Source organism: Lagopus muta, chromosome 27, assembly GCF_023343835.1.
Source record: "Lagopus muta isolate bLagMut1 chromosome 27, bLagMut1 primary, whole genome shotgun sequence".
In the NCBI taxonomy this organism is placed as follows: Eukaryota; Metazoa; Chordata; class Aves; order Galliformes; family Phasianidae; genus Lagopus; species Lagopus muta.
Genome location: NC_064459.1, coordinates 1,936,971 through 1,954,426, shown reverse-complemented (window position 1 = coordinate 1,954,426; position 17,456 = coordinate 1,936,971). Strand labels below are relative to the sequence as shown.

The 17,456-nt window shown below is 40.1% G+C and overlaps 1 protein-coding gene across 1 annotated transcript in view; it reads right to left on the bottom strand.

The window, feature by feature from the left end:
• Nucleotides 1-17,456, bottom strand: part of KAT6A (lysine acetyltransferase 6A) — a 30,165-nt gene continuing 12,709 nt past the window's right edge. The window contains exons 4-18 of the mRNA XM_048927958.1: nucleotides 15,240-15,348; nucleotides 14,656-14,771; nucleotides 14,329-14,410; nucleotides 13,528-13,663; nucleotides 12,563-12,876; nucleotides 11,502-11,620; nucleotides 11,199-11,314; nucleotides 9,734-9,875; nucleotides 9,172-9,333; nucleotides 8,922-9,015; nucleotides 7,978-8,209; nucleotides 6,822-7,026; nucleotides 5,940-6,629; nucleotides 5,044-5,362; nucleotides 1-2,814 (exon numbers count right to left, since the gene is read on the bottom strand). Coding sequence (XP_048783915.1) covers nucleotides 227-2,814; nucleotides 5,044-5,362; nucleotides 5,940-6,629; nucleotides 6,822-7,026; nucleotides 7,978-8,209; nucleotides 8,922-9,015; nucleotides 9,172-9,333; nucleotides 9,734-9,875; nucleotides 11,199-11,314; nucleotides 11,502-11,620; nucleotides 12,563-12,876; nucleotides 13,528-13,663; nucleotides 14,329-14,410; nucleotides 14,656-14,771; nucleotides 15,240-15,348 — 5,424 coding nt within the window. The 3' untranslated portion in view covers nucleotides 1-226. The remainder of the gene's footprint in view (nucleotides 2,815-5,043; nucleotides 5,363-5,939; nucleotides 6,630-6,821; nucleotides 7,027-7,977; nucleotides 8,210-8,921; nucleotides 9,016-9,171; nucleotides 9,334-9,733; nucleotides 9,876-11,198; nucleotides 11,315-11,501; nucleotides 11,621-12,562; nucleotides 12,877-13,527; nucleotides 13,664-14,328; nucleotides 14,411-14,655; nucleotides 14,772-15,239; nucleotides 15,349-17,456) is intronic.

The window sequence follows — 17,456 nt, the reverse complement described above, 5'->3', positions numbered from 1 at the left end:
AAAAAAAAAACCACAAACAAAAACAAACAAAAAAAAAAACAACCCAGAAAACCAACAACAACAACAAAAACCACCAAGCTTTCTAAAAAATAAAATAAACCAAAGAAAATCCCTCTAAATCTACAGCAATATTTTAACTGGAAAAAGGTCCGTTTTCTCTGGTTCGTCAGTATAAAAGGTTCCTTTATTTATATATTTAAGTTTTTTGGATGCGAGCTCATCTTGCTCATCTTCTCATGTACGGTCCATTGAGAGACTGCTTGGGCACCCCAGCAGCATTCATGTAGCTGTGATGGGAGGGGCCAGTGTACATCATATTTCCATGAGGATTTGGCTGCATAGGCTGCTGGGTATAGGCCTGGCTCCCCATCATTCCCATCTGCATCTGCATAGGATACTGTGCTGTCTGGTTCATGTAGGCAGGGTTACTATGGTAACTGCTGTTCATCATGGGTTGTGTCATTCTGTAGCTGTTCATGGCATTAAGGGTGTTCATATTCATGGAATTAACATTGTATGGGGTGGTTGGCATTAGGTTGACCCCCATGTTCATACCACGCTGAACAGCCAACGTACGAGGGCCAGCCTGCATGGCAACAGCAGGTGGGCTGCGGCCATAGAGTTGCTGCTGGTGTGCAGTTGCAGAGGGCAGGGGTGCTGATTTAGAGCGAATGGAAATATGCCCCTTGACCGGCATTTGCCCCTGCAACCTCTGTGTGTGTGGAATGCTAATATTGGTAGCAGACATATTACACTGAAGCAGAGGCGACGTGAGGTTCATGGTAGTGGATGCCAGGTTTGGTGGGGGTGTCATGGTGGCTTGTGCTTGTGGTGTGCCTGCTAACGGATGGGAGGGAGCTAGCTGAGCCAATCCTGTGTTGGACAGAGAAACACTGGTTGCATAGGAAGTCACAGCAGGAGAATGGCTATAAGGCATGGCATGAGGGTCCATAATGGTGTTTGTCAGCTGCTGCAACTTGGCTAAACTGAATGTGGCCGATGGTTGTGAATAGCTCCCAGCCCCAAAATCCCCTGGAATCCTCTCATAGATACTTATGTTACCAGTGGTTCCCGACTCAGGTATTTCCATGATCATAGGTGCTGGGGTGAAGCTGTTGTTCATACTGCACTGGGACAGTGGAGGTTGCTGCTGGGGTGGAGGTGGAGGCTGTGGCTGCTGTGACTGAGGCTGCTGCTGTTGTGGCTGCGCTGCTGGCTGCTGGTTACTTGGAGGTCTTTCTATGACACAGCTCTGAGGTGACTTGATATTACAGTTTGCTGCAGGCTGGACAGTGCTTTGCTGCATCATGCTGCAACTGCTGCCAATGTTTGCCATTTGCTGAGTGACAACACAACTGTTCTGCGTGAGGCTGCTGGAAGAAGACAGTCCCCCGTAGGAACAGCTGCTCTGAGAAGAGTTATTTCCACAAATGCTGCCTCCCATAGTGGAGTCATAGCTGCTCGGGTTTTCATAATTCTCTGTAGTGCTCTCAATGCTGCCAAGGTCACTGAAGCCACTATCCACCACCTGCTGAGAGTGGTCTGATACTGAAGGCACATCCATCATGGGGCTGGTCTCCATGTTCTGCATAGAGGGTGCGGACAGGGATCCTTGTTCAGGGCTTATCTGGGTGTAACTGCTCTCCAGAGCAGGCACATTTGGGCTGCTGACAGAACGAACAGACTGGCTGGGGTGGGACTGAACAGAGGATATTGGACTGTTGTGTTCTGAGGCCTGGCAATCTTCAACCATTGATATCTGAGGATCCTCCTCAGTTTGGGTGTAACTCTGCAGAGTTTGACAAGCGGCAAGAGTCTCTTCACAGTCCTGGTAAGCTACATCATGTTCATTGCCTTCCTCCTGCGTCAAGGACTGCACTGCTTGAACAGTTTCAAGATCTAGTTCACTATGAGGAATCTCTTCCTCCTCTTTTAATTCAATTAAACCTTCTTTATTACTTGGATCTTCTTCACGATCATCTTCAGACCCGGGGACGTGCTCTGAGCCTGCTGATGTTTCATTGGAAGCCTGCTCTTCCTCAGAATCCGCCTCTGCTTCATCTTTTCCTTTTGCATCTTCTCTACTGCTTGGTATATTTGTTTCTAAAAAACATTCCTGAACATCAGGTTCCTCCTTCACCCCTTCTCTTACAGGCTGTTCCTCCAATTCTTTCTTCTTCACAGACTCCAGATGACCATCATCCTCATCATCAGCATCATGGTCTTCGTTTTGATTTGCCACTACTGCAATTTCATCATCTTCCTCATGGTCCTGCTCAGGTTCATCTAGCTCTTGCTGCTCTTCTTCTGATTGCCTTTGCTCTTCTAATACTTGTGGTTTCTCCTCCACCTCCTCTTCTATTTCAGGTTCTTTAACTTCTGGCACTGGACTACTGCTGCTGTCCACTGGAGAAACTGCTCTTACTTCACTGCTGGCTGCATCTTCCTCTTCTCCCTCTCCAACCTCTTCTGCTTCCATATTCACATCTTCCTCTTTCCTTTCCTCATTAAGAGGCAGCTCTTCTTTTTGCTCAACACTTTCCTCTTTATCTGAAATTTTGGACTTACGCCCTGTTTTTGAATTAGCTATCACTGCATCGATTCCCTCTCCCTGCACTGATGGTGGCACTTTATCCCGGTTCAGTTTAAATCCTGGTTTTCGACCGGGCCTTTTCTTCCAATGCACTGGTTTTCGGCTTTTGCCTTTTGGCCATCCTTTCTTCTTTTTCATGGGTGTAGAAGTATCTGGATCAAGCGAAGAATCATTTGCTTCACACTTTCTCAGCATAGATAATGGTTTCAAAGTTGGAGTATCTAAAAACACAAATAGAAAAATGCTGTTCACGCCGAGCATTCATGGAAACTTTCCCAAGCATTCTACCATGCTTAGGAACTTAGATATTTGGCTTAGCAATTTTTGTGAAGGATAGCAAGAAAGATCAAGGTTGGCTCATCAATTGCAAAGCATACTGCATTTTCAAAGAGCAATGCTTTCAGGATGTTGCATGGTCAAAGACCTGAGCCTTTAATAAACAAGTCAAATTCAACACTAGGCTACGTTACAATAAAAGTTATGTTTCTGTTTAGATCTGTATTTTGTGCATCTGCTGCAGAAATATTTTTACTTTGTCACGGCTTACATTTCTGAATGCCTACAGAAATACACAGATGACTGAACTCAGCTGTTTTTAAGGAAAATGCTTAAAAGGAACCTAAATTCCTCTCTCATCTGACTTTTATTTGATGAAATATTATTTTGCATTTCAGCAGCTTTCCAAGTACTGTAATAGCCCTACAGCCTACACTACCAGCAATGGATGTTTAATGAATTTACCAAACACTGTAAGGCCTCCCCCTTAGTAATTCTGTTTTGAACCTGTCCATTCCAACAGTCAGTGGCATTTCATACAACTGCTGAAGAACTCTTGCACTGACACTAGCCAATATTCACACTTTGTCATTTGAATTTTGGTTTTCAGACACTCAATCTTCTTCATCTGCTTTTGTGTTACTTTTTATTTTATCTGCTGGACAGAGAATCATTCTTAGCAATTAACAGTTCTCACATAGGAAAACAAAAGTAGTAAGTTGCTCTTGCCTCTGCTTATTAATCCAAGGTGACTGAATTCTTTCAATCTATCGTAATAGCAAATTTATTTCAGTGCCTTTATCAACCCACGACTGTTCTTTGACATATTTCAATTTATTGATACTCTTATCAAGTGTGATTAAAAGTAAAGACATCAATCGTAGCTTCACAAAGATGACAAGATGTCTCTGCTCCACTTGGGATTTCCCCATTCATACACTTAAAGACCATCCAAATCTTTGAGCTAGACTACTAGGCTCACTTGATTACTAGACATGAACTTCAAATACCTTCTCACACACTATGCATGCCACCAAGTTGTCCTTCACTTCATTTGCCAAATCCTTTCTTTTCTTGTCAGCTGTAACACTGTTTCTTTAATATTTACCCATAAAATAGTAAACAAACCAGACCTGAAAGTCCAACTCAATTCCATTCTAGGCACTTTCCAAAGAGAGCTGTTGTAAATCCAGTTATGCCAAGAATTCAAAAGGTAACACTAAATGTGTTCCTAGTAATAAAAAAATCATCTTTAGCACCAATAATTTGTCAGCTGACTTACTCTTGCCCTTCGTTCAACTTTAACCCTGCAATTCTGTGAACTGGATGTGAACAGTGTTCAGTGTCTCCAGAAGTTACTCAATCTGCTTACAAACAAATTAATCCATGGCAAGCCACTTTTTTGTTGTTTTGTTTTTTAAAGTTTCAAAGAAGCTGATTACTCCAAGTTAAATATCCACTAAAAACTACATAAAAGAAATTCTGACAGGTATTTATCTTCAATACCTCACACCAGAAGCATACTAGAAAAAAAATTCTGAGTATGAAAAATGAGCTTAAGCACTGAGTTCAAAGTTTAACAGCACCTTGAAGTCATCCATTAAAAAATATTTTGAATGTGAATAAAGGAAAGAAAGGATCTGCCAGATGAGATGAGACAGGAAGAAGAAAATGCTGCTTTCATAGTATTTGTTAAAGCATTAACATTCAAAACTTTCCAAATAAGTAAATAAATAGAATCCATGCCTTTAGAAAAGCATAGAATCTATTTCTCTTCTTCACTTCCTATTCACTACAGGAGATTAGCTTTTACTAGCTCTTTAGTAAAATCCTGCACTTTTATCTATACTGTCCTTGATTTAACAACATTAAGGAGAAATTAAAAAGTAAATGATTTTATGATGGTGGGCTTTCTGTAGAGTAATTTAATATTAAATGTGTTCTGTTCTGGTCTCCCTTATACATGAAAGATATGGACATACTGGAGAGAGCCCAGCAAACAGCTATAAAAATGACTAAGATGGGAGCATCTCTCCTGTAAGGAAAGTCTGAGAGAACAGGGACTGCAGAAGGCTCAGGAGGATCTTAATATGCACAGATACCTGAAGAGGGGCAATTAAGAACATGGAACAAGGTTTTTGAACCAGACTTTTAAAGCTTACCACCAAACATACCATTATTGTCATCAGACTCCTCCTCATCTTTGGACTTCCTCTTAGAAGAGGGTCTGTTCCTGAGGGTGTCTTGTGGGGCTAAGTGCTGAAAGTATCCACTGGACAAAAGTTCATTCTCCTCATCTTCCTCGTCCTCTTCTTCCTCTTCCTCCTCCTCAATTTCAAATGTAGGCTCTAACCGGGGCATTGGTCGTTCAGCATCTGAGTCCTCAAATGGCTCATCCAGCACTTCTGTGGTCTCCGAGATTGTTTCAGTAACAACACTGCTGTTGTGGTGCTTACGCTTACGTACTCTCCTCTTCCGATGAAGAATTGGTTTCTGAGAGAAGATGGTGGGAGAAGAGGTTTTACTGACTGCAGAAACAACACACTTAGAACAAAACACATGAACAGCTGAGTTTTACTGCTTAATGCAGCATCCCATGAGGATTTTCTTATTCGTGTCAACTGCACTGACCTCTCTATGGTTAATCATTTCAAAGACTTCACGCTGTGATTTTAGTTGTTTAGATAGTATTTGTATTTTGAAAGCTTCTTTTAAAAGTAGGAGCATATCTATTTTTATTTTGACTGAATAAAACTTCAACAACCAAGCCAGAAAACATCAAAAGCACAAGGAAAAAATGGGGAAAAAATTACCTCTGAACCAACAAAAAAGACCCCTAACAGTAAGGGAACAGCACTCTCCAGAGTTCTAGAACACTGAGCAGATGCTACCTGTACATTTAACACCTACCTCATGAACTGCACTGACCCTCAAAACAACACCAGCATATTGACACTGGGGTTGGACTCAATGATCTCTGGAGGTCCCTTCCAACCCCTACAATTCTGTGATTCTGTGACATAACAGGCTGCATAATACAGTCAAAGGCAACAAGAAATAAAGCACAGACCTTTCGTTTTAATGTTGGTTTGGTAAGAACAGGTGGAGAGCTGGACCGGGGACTCACAGGGTCATCATCTTCCTCTTCGCTGCTCTCACTAAAACACCTCAGAAGTGTCCTATCACTATCGCTGTAGCAGTGGGGTAATCTTTCACAGTCCTCTGGGAACCTATTCTTCAGTGGCTCCGTGTTCTTTTTCAGCTGTCCTCTCCACCTTTCCACACCTTCACTGTAATGCTGATGGGGAACTGCAGATTTTTCATTTTTGCCATACTGCGTTTGGGAAACCACAGATTTTTCCTCATCTTCAGCATAGTGGCCTCTTGGGGTTGGAGACTTCTCTTCACATTCACACCTTTCCTGCAAGGCTGATGACTTTTCCTCACATTCACTGCACCGGCCTCGCGAACTTACTGATTTCTCCTCGCATTCGCTGCACCGTTCGTTGGGAATGGCTATTTTGTCCTCCATGGGCAACGCTGGTTCCTTCTCACAAAAGGGTTCTCGAAGTTTTTTGCCCTTGCGGTTCCATCGACCTCTTCGTGATGTCTGACTGTTTGCTGGAAGACTGTCCAGTGAAAAAACGTGCTTGTTTGGCCGTGTGGAATTGACGGGAGCAATGACATCTGGCTTTTTTTCATTCTTGGTTGGTGAGTAGGGTTCTTGTTCTTTCTTCTCCCATGACACAGATTTTACCATCTAATATAAATAAAAACAGATAGATTTCACTCTGTGTGACGCAGTGGAAGCTTTTGAACAAGAAATTGCTGAACTGTAACAAGGACAACCTTACAGAATCTGAGAACAATTGAGTTGACCTGTACAAGGTTGTCACAGCACCCACAGCCACTCCTTCCCCCTACTACACAGAAGTAACAGATTCACTCTTACACTGGACTCTGAATCTTTATCATGTTGTTGCTCTTCATTTTCCCCATCCTCTGTCTCCTCTTCCTCATCCTCAGAGACAACAGAGTTGGAAACTATGACAGGTGTCCAACGCAGACACTCTGCATCCACATCTATTGGTCGCACATTGTTTCTAAGCTTTGCCATATGTTCTTGGATAAGCTTCTCCCGACGAATGATGACAAATCTAAACAGTAATGATAGTCATTAACAACAGGCTACACAATATACAGGGATAAAATAAGGTACTTTCAATCAATGTAATCTCAATGTGAGTAACTTCAGAGAGTTAAATTCTTAAATTCTTTCTGCTTCTTGTTAATGGTGAAGCCGTTATCCCTACATGAGTAACATTCAGATGGAGAGCAACACTTCTATCATGTGTTAAATTGGCAGAGGGCAAGCTATTTGGCTAAAAGGCAAAATGAGAGAAAAAAAAAAAAATAGGCTACTTTAAAAAGTTAAATTTCACTACCAGTGTGGATTTTATTCAGCTGTCTGGGAGTAACATCACTAATTATTTTTGTAGCAAAGTAGAAAGTGTCATAAAAGTGCTCTAAAGTAAGTTTAACACAAACTAAGAGTGAATATTATACCACTTCCAAAACAGCAACTGTCTGTATTAAGAGTAATTACCAGAATTTCATTTGACTGGTACACTCCATTGGCCAAACAAACTACCTCTCTTCTATATCCAAACAGAGTGATCTAGCCCATTATCTAAACAAGTTAATGACACTTTGGATGAACAATGAAAAGGGGGAAACGACTACTCAGTGTCAGGAAAATAAAACATACTTCCCTCTAGAGATCCTCTTTTGCTCCGTTCCAGAGGTTACTGATTACTTAGAATGACTTCAAGAGAAAATGGCCAACAGGCCAGCTTGCTTTCTTTCAAAGATGCAGATTACTTGGAAGTTTCACAGCTGCAGAGCTCCACAGATAGTAATGTGGCACAGCTTTGGCACTGAACAATTATTCCACCACAAGAAAGCATCACAGATCTCAACAGACAATATGTGGACAACTAACTTTTAAATAAAATTAAGCTAATTAGAAGTAATTTGCCTTCAGACACTATTTAACTTCCTTCAAATACATACGAGCCTACCTGGAAACACAACAGAATTGTACTCACTGATCACTACGGAAGTCAAGCATTCGGAGGTGATGCAGAGTGGAAGTGATATCTTGAGGGCAGATTCCAGTCAGCTTACTCAATTTCTTGATGCTTAACTGCTTGTCATGCTGATGATAAAGGCACTCCAATATTACACTTTTCCAATAAGCCATGTATGAGAGCCGCCCCAGGTCTGACAGGGGCTTCTCTGGTGACCCTGCTTGGCCCTCACGCTTTGAAAGCAGATAGCCTAAGGAAGAGCAAGAAAAAAGCATTCATTTCTCAAAACAATTCACTGAGTTGCTTGGTTTCAGCAATGCTTTCAGGAGAACAACAGATTATACACACAAGGATTTTTTTAATTCTAAAACTATTCTACTATAATGAGATAAGAAACATTTTTCCTCAGGACATTAACTCGACCATTGGCACATCCACACAGAGGTCTATGTCAGCAAAACGAGAGGTACAGTTAGAGCAGCAAGTTTTCCAGTGAACATGTGGATTTCTGTAAGAATGTGAGAACATTAATAGAACATCCACTGCTCAAAACCAGTTTTTGTTGCTCTTAAAGCTAAATTATAACTATGACTACATTCAATTAATCAAGCTGCTCAAGTTTCAACAGACTGCAGTTTTACAGTTTGCTTTCACAATAAATAACTACTTACACAAGGTAAGCTTCTGCAAAAACTCTATACTGACATGTGCCTGTAGTTTCCACCATAAGCTGCTTACACAGGACATGAGATAGGAAAAAATATCATTTTTTTCTTTCAGAATTTAAGCCTTTCAATGAAGAAAGTGAGTTAAGTTCAGATGACCTTGAACTTCAGTATTCCTCTCCTGAGATTTCTTTTTTAATTGAAAATAGATAAATATCCTCTTCCCAAGAGAAGCTTCTATTTAAAATGTGGAAGGAAAAAAAGAGTTAAAAAGCAAAACAAAGGAAAATTCCTTACTGAAATCAATGAGGAACCTGCCATAGCCCTTACGCTGGTACTGCGGAAGAATCATGATACAGGAAACATTGTATTTCTGTTGGCAGTGTTTTTCCTGGTGAGATAAAAGAAAAAAGGTAGTACATTTTAAAAAGAAAAGAGCAGATATAAATACCAGATGGTGTTCTGATACACAACTTCATTATTACTTTTAATGAAAGCTGAGATAGCTACAAGGCTTCGTCCAAGTCTGAAGTATTAAAATACTTGCCTTGGAAAAGTAACCAACAAGGTGACAACCCTTGACATCATTCTGTGTCAGCACGTAGAAAAGAAATGGTTCCACATCATAATAAAGAGTCTTATGGTCCAGGAAGAGTTTGGCTAACAAGCACAAATTCTGGCAGTAGATAGTGCTGACATTGCCATCAACCTACAAAAGTGAGGAACAGTCAGGTCACTCCATCTGCTGGCATACAAGGAAATGCTTCATCTGGGTACCCCCACACATTTCAAACACCTGACACAGAATGAAAGCTTCCGTGCCACAGGTAGAATCTCATGAGATTTCAAATTGCACAGCATAAGGGCCCTGGCCAAGTCTATTAGATTCATTCATTTAAAAGAGATCTTAAAATTCTTTTCTCTTATTACAGATTGCTTATCCATGAAAAAAAGGTCAGCAACTGCTACTGGCCTGTACCTCTTCACTCTCTGCATGTGAGTGTTTAACAAAATGAAGATTTTGAGGGCTACAGAACACTTATCACACTACTGGGTACTAAAAACTCTGCTTTAGAGATAAGAGTGAGAGGCTCAATTTCTTAACTTACCTCAAAGACTGAAATATTGTTTTTTCTATAAATTTCATTGGCTGGAGGATGGAACCAGCCACATTTTTTCATATGCTGTTGGAGAATAGTTCTGCTTTTCATATACTTTAGACAGAATTCACAAAGGTACAGCTTGGGTAGCCTATAAGCAAAGGTAAAGAAAATCAAAGACGGAAGAAAAAGACCTTCATACTAAATTCCTCACTCCTGAAGATAAAAAACTTGATGAAAGCAAAACCTGTATATATAATCACAGTTCTATGACTCTATGATAGAGAAAACTTTTGTGCACAACTCATACAAAAAAAAAAAACAAACACAAAACAAACACCCTTACCGTGCTTGAAGTCACAGCATTTACTTATTCTACACCAAATACATATTAAAAAAAAGTACTTAATATCCTACCTAATTACTTTTACATTATTATGTCAGAAGAAATAAATGCATCAATTAAAATTCTAGATAAGTAACAGCAAATAATAGTTTTGCACTAGAGATGCTATGATGGATGACATAAATAGCTCTTGTTCTTCCACTTCTGCCCGTGGAAGAAGCAGTTGTATACATTCCTGGGAAATGGGTTACAATGTCAGCAAGGTTTTTTAACATCATTTTTCAGATTATATTGACACAAACAATTTGAATGCAAGCATCCTGATACTACTGTGATTTAATTCCATTTAAATACACTAGCTTGGGCAGATCTACTCTTCTCTGTTACCCCCAATGCCTTTAGCAAAGCTAGAATAATTCCTGATGACAGACCACACGTTCTGTGGTAGAAATGGTAGAACAATGAGTTTTCTTTCATTTTCTCTCTCTAGCTACGGCCCTTGGAGGTTATTCTTTATGTCCCAACTTTACGTTGGGAGAATTTACTGTTAAGACAAGCTTGCAAAGTTATTCATCAAAAGAACATCATAACATCACAGCAACAACACCTGAGACACCAAAACGTGAAACATTTACAGTTCAGATGTACTGAACACCAAACAGCATAAAAATAATACATCAAAAGTGATTCATATTAAATTTCGACTTATTTTTCTCTTTCAAGGCCTGAAGAGCATACAGCCCTCTCTAACGAGCTCATTTAATAAGCAGTTAACATCTTATTACCTCAACAATTTTATCATATCACGATACATCAGGTGTAAAGAACTACTGCAGTCACAATCAAGATGCTCTATCACGTAGCTGAGGCTGCTCTCTCTGCAGGGCAGTAAGTCAAACCTTTGAGAATCCATGTGATTTGTACACTCCTATGGCTCACACTACTAACAGGTTGTTAGAGAGTTTACAGCCTTTCTGACTTTGTCTAAGAAAACATTAAGACAACGACCAACTAACATGGGAAGTATCTGTATTATGTGTACTTTTCCTCTGGCCTACACAGAATCTGGTTGGAATACAGCTTTCCCATAAACACTGAAGCAGAAGGAAGAAGAATGTTCAGTCATACCTCGAATATTCTTGTGGATATGGGGAAGAGTACCAGGTCTGAATTTCATACTTGCCAAATTCGATGACAGAGGGGCATCGAACTTGTGGATCAGGAGGTCCAGTCACCCCTACTTTCTATGCAAGAAGGAAAAAAAAAGGATTTTGTGATTTTCCAAGTGAAAGATTTCTAAGCTAAAATAAATTACAACACTTACACAGCTTCAATGCAAGCTGTCTTATTTGAACTCCATGTTCCTCAGTATAATTTTACCTCTTTTACAAGTAAGGTACTTTGCACCAAATGCTGAAAAAGTAACTTTACCTGCAGTGCTTGCTCCTGAATATCTCTAAACAACTCCATATCTTTTTCAGTTAAGACATCCTGGCTTCCAAAAAAGCGCTCTTCATTTTCCTGCTTTCCATCCCAGCCATCCTGATTGTCTGTAAATAAAAGAAAAAATTGCCACATCTGTATTTACAAAGGAGCACATGCTTTTCAGTGCAGCATGAAGCAACCTCTATCTGCATTCAGTCACTTTGTTGAGTTTCATAATAAGATTTTCTACTCAGATTTGGGACCACAAAGGAAAAACCATTTCTGGATTTCTGACCACGTGAGAAGGAATGTCAGATATTCAACCAAAACTCATCACTTAGGATTTCATGTTTCAAATGCCATCATGGAACTAACGAGACCATTGTGGATAAATGGCTTACCACTGCTCCTCTCACAAAGAAGGATCAATATTATTTAAATGCTATATTTGCTACAACTAAAATCAGGATGCTTACCACCCAAGCAACCCTCCCAAAACCAACCAAGCAAACAAAAAACAACAAACAAACCCCCAAACCAGCAACCCCAGCAAACAGAATAAAAAAAACAAACAAGCAAAGTAGAACCATGTTCAAGGAAGGGATTCTCTCCAACAGGAAGACAAACATTACATGAAGCAAGCTCCTCTATGGGAGGAAAAGTTGAGAAACATTTGCAGGCAAGCCTGATCAGAAAAAAAGTCTTTCAGGCATGTTTTCATTATCTGTTTCCCATTTCATACTTCTACATGCTGCTCTTCATTGCATTAGTTACACCCTATGTTATTTCTTTCAAATATGACATTATTTACCAAATTTGTTTGGGTTATCAGCCAGCTCTTCATTATCAAAAGGACACTTTATCTGATGGTAATCATTTAGTCCCTAATCACATCTTGCCATCATAAAAGTGGCAAAGGTCTCCTCTTCCCTTTTCCAGCTGTTACAATGCACCAAAGATAGCTGCATTTGAGTAACTTTCCAGCCCCATCACTTCAGCATCCTAACCTTTGTGAACATTTTCCTCAAGTACAAAATACCTGCATTGGCAGAGTGAAAAATCTTTACCTGCGGGCCACTCTGAAGTGCTAGATTTTCTGGTACCCTTTTTCCTGATCCTATACTGCTGAGAATAATCTACCACTTCCCCTCGAGCTTTTCGTCCATCAGGGGAGGGAGTGAAGAATTTAGTAAGGCCATCTATAAGCCCTTTGGTTTTTTTGTTAAACTTCAAGGTAGCACTGCCTTCTCTGCAGTAGTCCAACATATCTGTCTGCTCCAGGTATCCTCCTTCTGATGATGCTGACTGGCTGGACAGAGTTATCTTACGCTTCCGACCCCGACCAGGGCCAGTTCGAACTTTGCTGAAGGGTCCTTTTGATCTAAAGAAACAAAGGGAAACGTATGGTAAGAGCCAGTAAAGTGGTTTGGTTTTGCTTACAGAGTGGATTAGTATCTTCCCTATTTATTTATGTATCACACAGAAGTTAAACGTGAACTAATTCTGAGCACCTCGGTTCTGCACACTGAACAGTATGAGCAATTACTTTTGAGTATAAATAAGATAGTCATTAAATTCAATAAATGAAATTACAGAAGACAGGAGACAGAATGAATACACAGAAAGTTTCAATTTACATTTTCCAATTTATGTTTCTCTAAGCATCAGAAACAACGCAAAGCAAACCTATTCTATCAGAAGAAGCAGCCATTCAGAATAACAGATCTGACACAAACAGCAGAATAAATCAGTGACTATAAGGAACAGCTTGTAAGAAAATGGGAGCCATTAGAAAGAATAATTAAAAAAAAATCAAGGCACAAATAAAGAGATTTATTTCACTCTGAGATGACTGATCTAGATCACTCTGAGATCACTTCATTCTTCTACAGAGCTCTTCAGAAATTTTGTATTAAAGAATGAAAAATTCTTCATTAAAAAAATAATCTCACAGAAAGTAGACACGACACTTGAGAAATGCTCACTGTGCTACAGAATCACACACCTCGTTCCTTTTCATAGAGAAACTTACGTTGCATTTTGATTCTTTAACCTGTTTTTGGGACGTCCGATTGGATTAGCATAGCGTCGTTTTATCTGTGCTGCCTTCTTGTGTAAAAGTTTTCTTCCTTTCTTACGTGGCCGACATATCTGACATATCCACATACCTACAAAACACACAGTGTCCACTGCTGAACGCAAGGAACATCTACATTGAAGAAAGGCAGAACTAAAGGCCCCAGGCTTTCCAAAAGAAAACGTAAGAATCGGATCAAAGGTGCTCTCCACAGATCCGTATGCAAGAAAAGTAATGCATAAACCAGGAATCTAAATTCATATTTGGTTAATTCCCACTCCCTCATATCCCACCATGATGTGTTTCTCACATCCATTTGCAAAGCCTCTTTAACAGGTAGCATATTGTCAGAAAAATGTAAAAAAGTAACGTTATCACACCCTCTGATCACCAACAAACTAATTCCAATCATCTTCTATAGGATTATTTTTTTTTTCAATTATCAAGAAGAATCTTCCACAGGTGACCTGTTCTCTGACACCTACAGTTCAAACAAATATTGTTTCAAAAACGTACAAGCCAACCTCTTTCTTACATACAAAGCTATTCACTCAAATCAAAGCTGACCGCTTTAATCTGCATGGATCAATTTTATTATATCTCAGTTCTTGAAGACTTCTTTTAAATACCTGAAAAGCAATAATGTAAAGAGCAGGTTAAAAGTAACTAAGAGAATAAAGTGTGTGGAAGCACTTTCTAACCACTGATCCCTTCCTACACCACATTAAATTATGCCTTTCATCACAAACTTCTCACCTTTTGGCATCCTGGTAAGAGGGGGATCACAGCACTCCATGTGAAAGCCACGGTCACACGAGTCACAAAATAGCATGTTATCCTGTTGAAGACAGATACAGTTAATCTCTCTTTAATGTGCATAAATCCCTCCATTAAAATTTGTCACCATCTGGGAGAATGCACACATAGCTCTCAAACTACTGACGCTGCATTTGACAGGTGTCAGGAAGACTATAAAACAGAAGCTGCAAATATTTAACTCCAGAACTGTTTTATGTTATATTTTAACAGAACATTCACAAGGCTGATGTCACACTCAATCAGTCCATACTCCACTGTACTCACAGCATTTTTGCCCTGATCTCGACAGGAACTGCAGGTTTTGCACTCAATACATTGCCATCGCAAGGCTTTGACTCGAACTGTCAGCTCTGGTGAGAACTTCAAACAGGAAGGATGACCTGCAGGAAATGGAGAGCATGACACCAGTAAAACCACCCTACTGCTGCTAATGATCACAGATAGCTCACAGAGTTCACTTTGTTAATCATGTATTTCCACAAAGAAATGTGATTATCCAGATACTCCTGTTTTTAGGTGCCTCTACCCTTATTCACTCATACACAGCACCCTAGAAACTAAATGGCAGGGCCGTGTTCAAAAGCACACCAAGATATTTTTTCACAACTTGAGTTACACTAGCCATCATTACCAGATTTTCAAGAAACTTCCAGGGAGTAAATGAACTGCTTGTGTGTAAGGTTAACTTAAGTGCTTCCTCCCAGAACCAAGAGATTCAGTTCAGCTAAACCATATCATGTCACACATGCATAATCCCAGTACGTATGGATCAGTGTCAGTCACTGCACTAAACTCTTCTGTCTCAGGTGACTGGGTTATTACCAGCAGCATTGGAAGTGGTCACCTACCACTGTTGCCACAGTCAGCACAAGAGATGAGCTCCTCAGGTTTCTTCTCCCGATTTTGCTCTTTTGTACCAAGGCAGAAACTGCAGATTGGAATTGGTTCAGCAACCGGCTGTGTGTGAAAAACAGACAACAAAGTCACTCAGTATATCAAAGCAGCAAATTACACAGTACAACTAATCATGCAGGCATTTGTATCACATGTAAATAGAATGTACTGCACACTGTGTTGCTTCTCACCTCATAGTAAATACTGCATTAGCACTGTAACCCAAAGAAAAACGAGAGCACCAAAGACAGCAGAAATAATCCCAGGCACAAAGGCAAAAGAGAATGGAATTCCAAGACTAGGGGAAACTTGGAAAAATAAGAGCAGCAAATTAATATGTAAGAGAAAGGAAACTAGAGCATGTTGATGTCAATTTGTCACCAAATGAATGAGCTACAAGGTGACACACACATGATCCCAGAACAGAGTAATGTTAGAAATTCCCATCATGTATCCAGAGAGCCATCATCCCAGAAGCGTTTGTGATACGTTAACTGAAATAAAATATATCTTATGGAACAATGACAACTACCACAACACCATCAACATGTGTATGAAAAGTGAAAACAAAAGGAAATTCCTGCACAAGAAATTATGCAAGTGTCCTATTTAGCACTCAGAAGCAGCACACAAAAAAGTTTTGTCTGGAAAAGTTCAGGTTATTTAAACGTTCCCTAAGAGAAAAAGATATTTAAGAGAAGGAGCAACACTTGCAAAATCACAGCTAGGTATTAACTAGTCAGCAATACTTTTAATTTGTAAAGTTTTTATGCCACAGGACTGTAAGCTATGTTATGTAACAGCTTCCTCAAGTAATGAGCACAGTCAACTGATTGGTTTGAATTAAAGATACTTGATCAACTAATGAGAGGGAAAGTACAGCCTTACCTCCAGTAACATTAAGTGTTGGATTGGGTATTTCTGCCTAATCCAATTCTGCATTTACCAAGAAAAGTCTGTCAGTTACAGTTTTAAGAGCAAAGATACAAGTCCAATTTTGACTTGTGCGAGCATACAGAATAAAAACATTTGTTAGAAAAACAAATGTTTGTTAAAACAATGGAAACATGAAAAAAAGTGGCACGTTTCATGGCACATTTCCAGGCACATAAATTGCACAGCTGTATCACGTTACAGATTATAGCAAAAGCTACCTCCAGAATGGCTTCCTGCAGAATCAGCTTGTTACGTATTGCTCCCCATTCACACAGAAGGGAAGTTTCAAGCTGTATCCTGACACTGCTACAGATCCAGCATTCTCCCAGGCTGAGGTGTGCACCTTACAACAGCCACTAGGTGGAAGCAACCTGAATAAATTCACTGTCAGATCAAGGCTGCACAGCAAGGAATGGCTACTCAGAAATGAAAGCCTAGCACCCCACGCCCTGAATACCGGTGTTTATCCCAGCCTTTGGTAAGTCACAGAAGGTGTTTACATTATATTATAATTAAATCATCTGACAAACTCTTTCAACCTGAAACATATTCATAGGTTTAGTTCGTAGAGAGATCACAGTTTCTGCTGAGAAAGAGAAAAATCAAACAACTGCAGGTAGTTATGCAGAGCACAGTCTGCAAGTGGGTGAGGAAAAGACAGCATCTTCACGGCCACAGAAAGCCAGGAAAGGATTCTCCAGCCATAGTCATCCCAGAAACACTGGCCAAAACCCCTGCTTAGGGGTCCTTCATCAACTTTTAACACAGATGTGTCTCAGTTACCCTGTGCTTGTGTTTGCAAATGACTTGATATCGTTAATCAGTGCCTTAGTTCACTTTTACTCACACTGCAAGTGATCCAACACCAGCACCAAATCCAACACCACCTATACCAACACCAGCACCAAATCCAACACCACCTATACCAACACAACACCAAATCCAACACCGCCTATACCAACACCAGCACCAAATCCAGCACCACCTATACCAACACCAGCACCAAATCCAACACCACCTATACCAACACAACACCAAATCCAGCACCACCTATACCAGCACCAGCACCAAATCCAACACCACCTATACCAACACAACACCAAATCCAACACCACCTATACCAACACAACACCAAATCCAACACCACCTATACCAACACCACCACCAAAATCCAACACCACCTATACCAGCACCAGCACCAAATCCAGCACCACCTATACCAACACAACACCAAA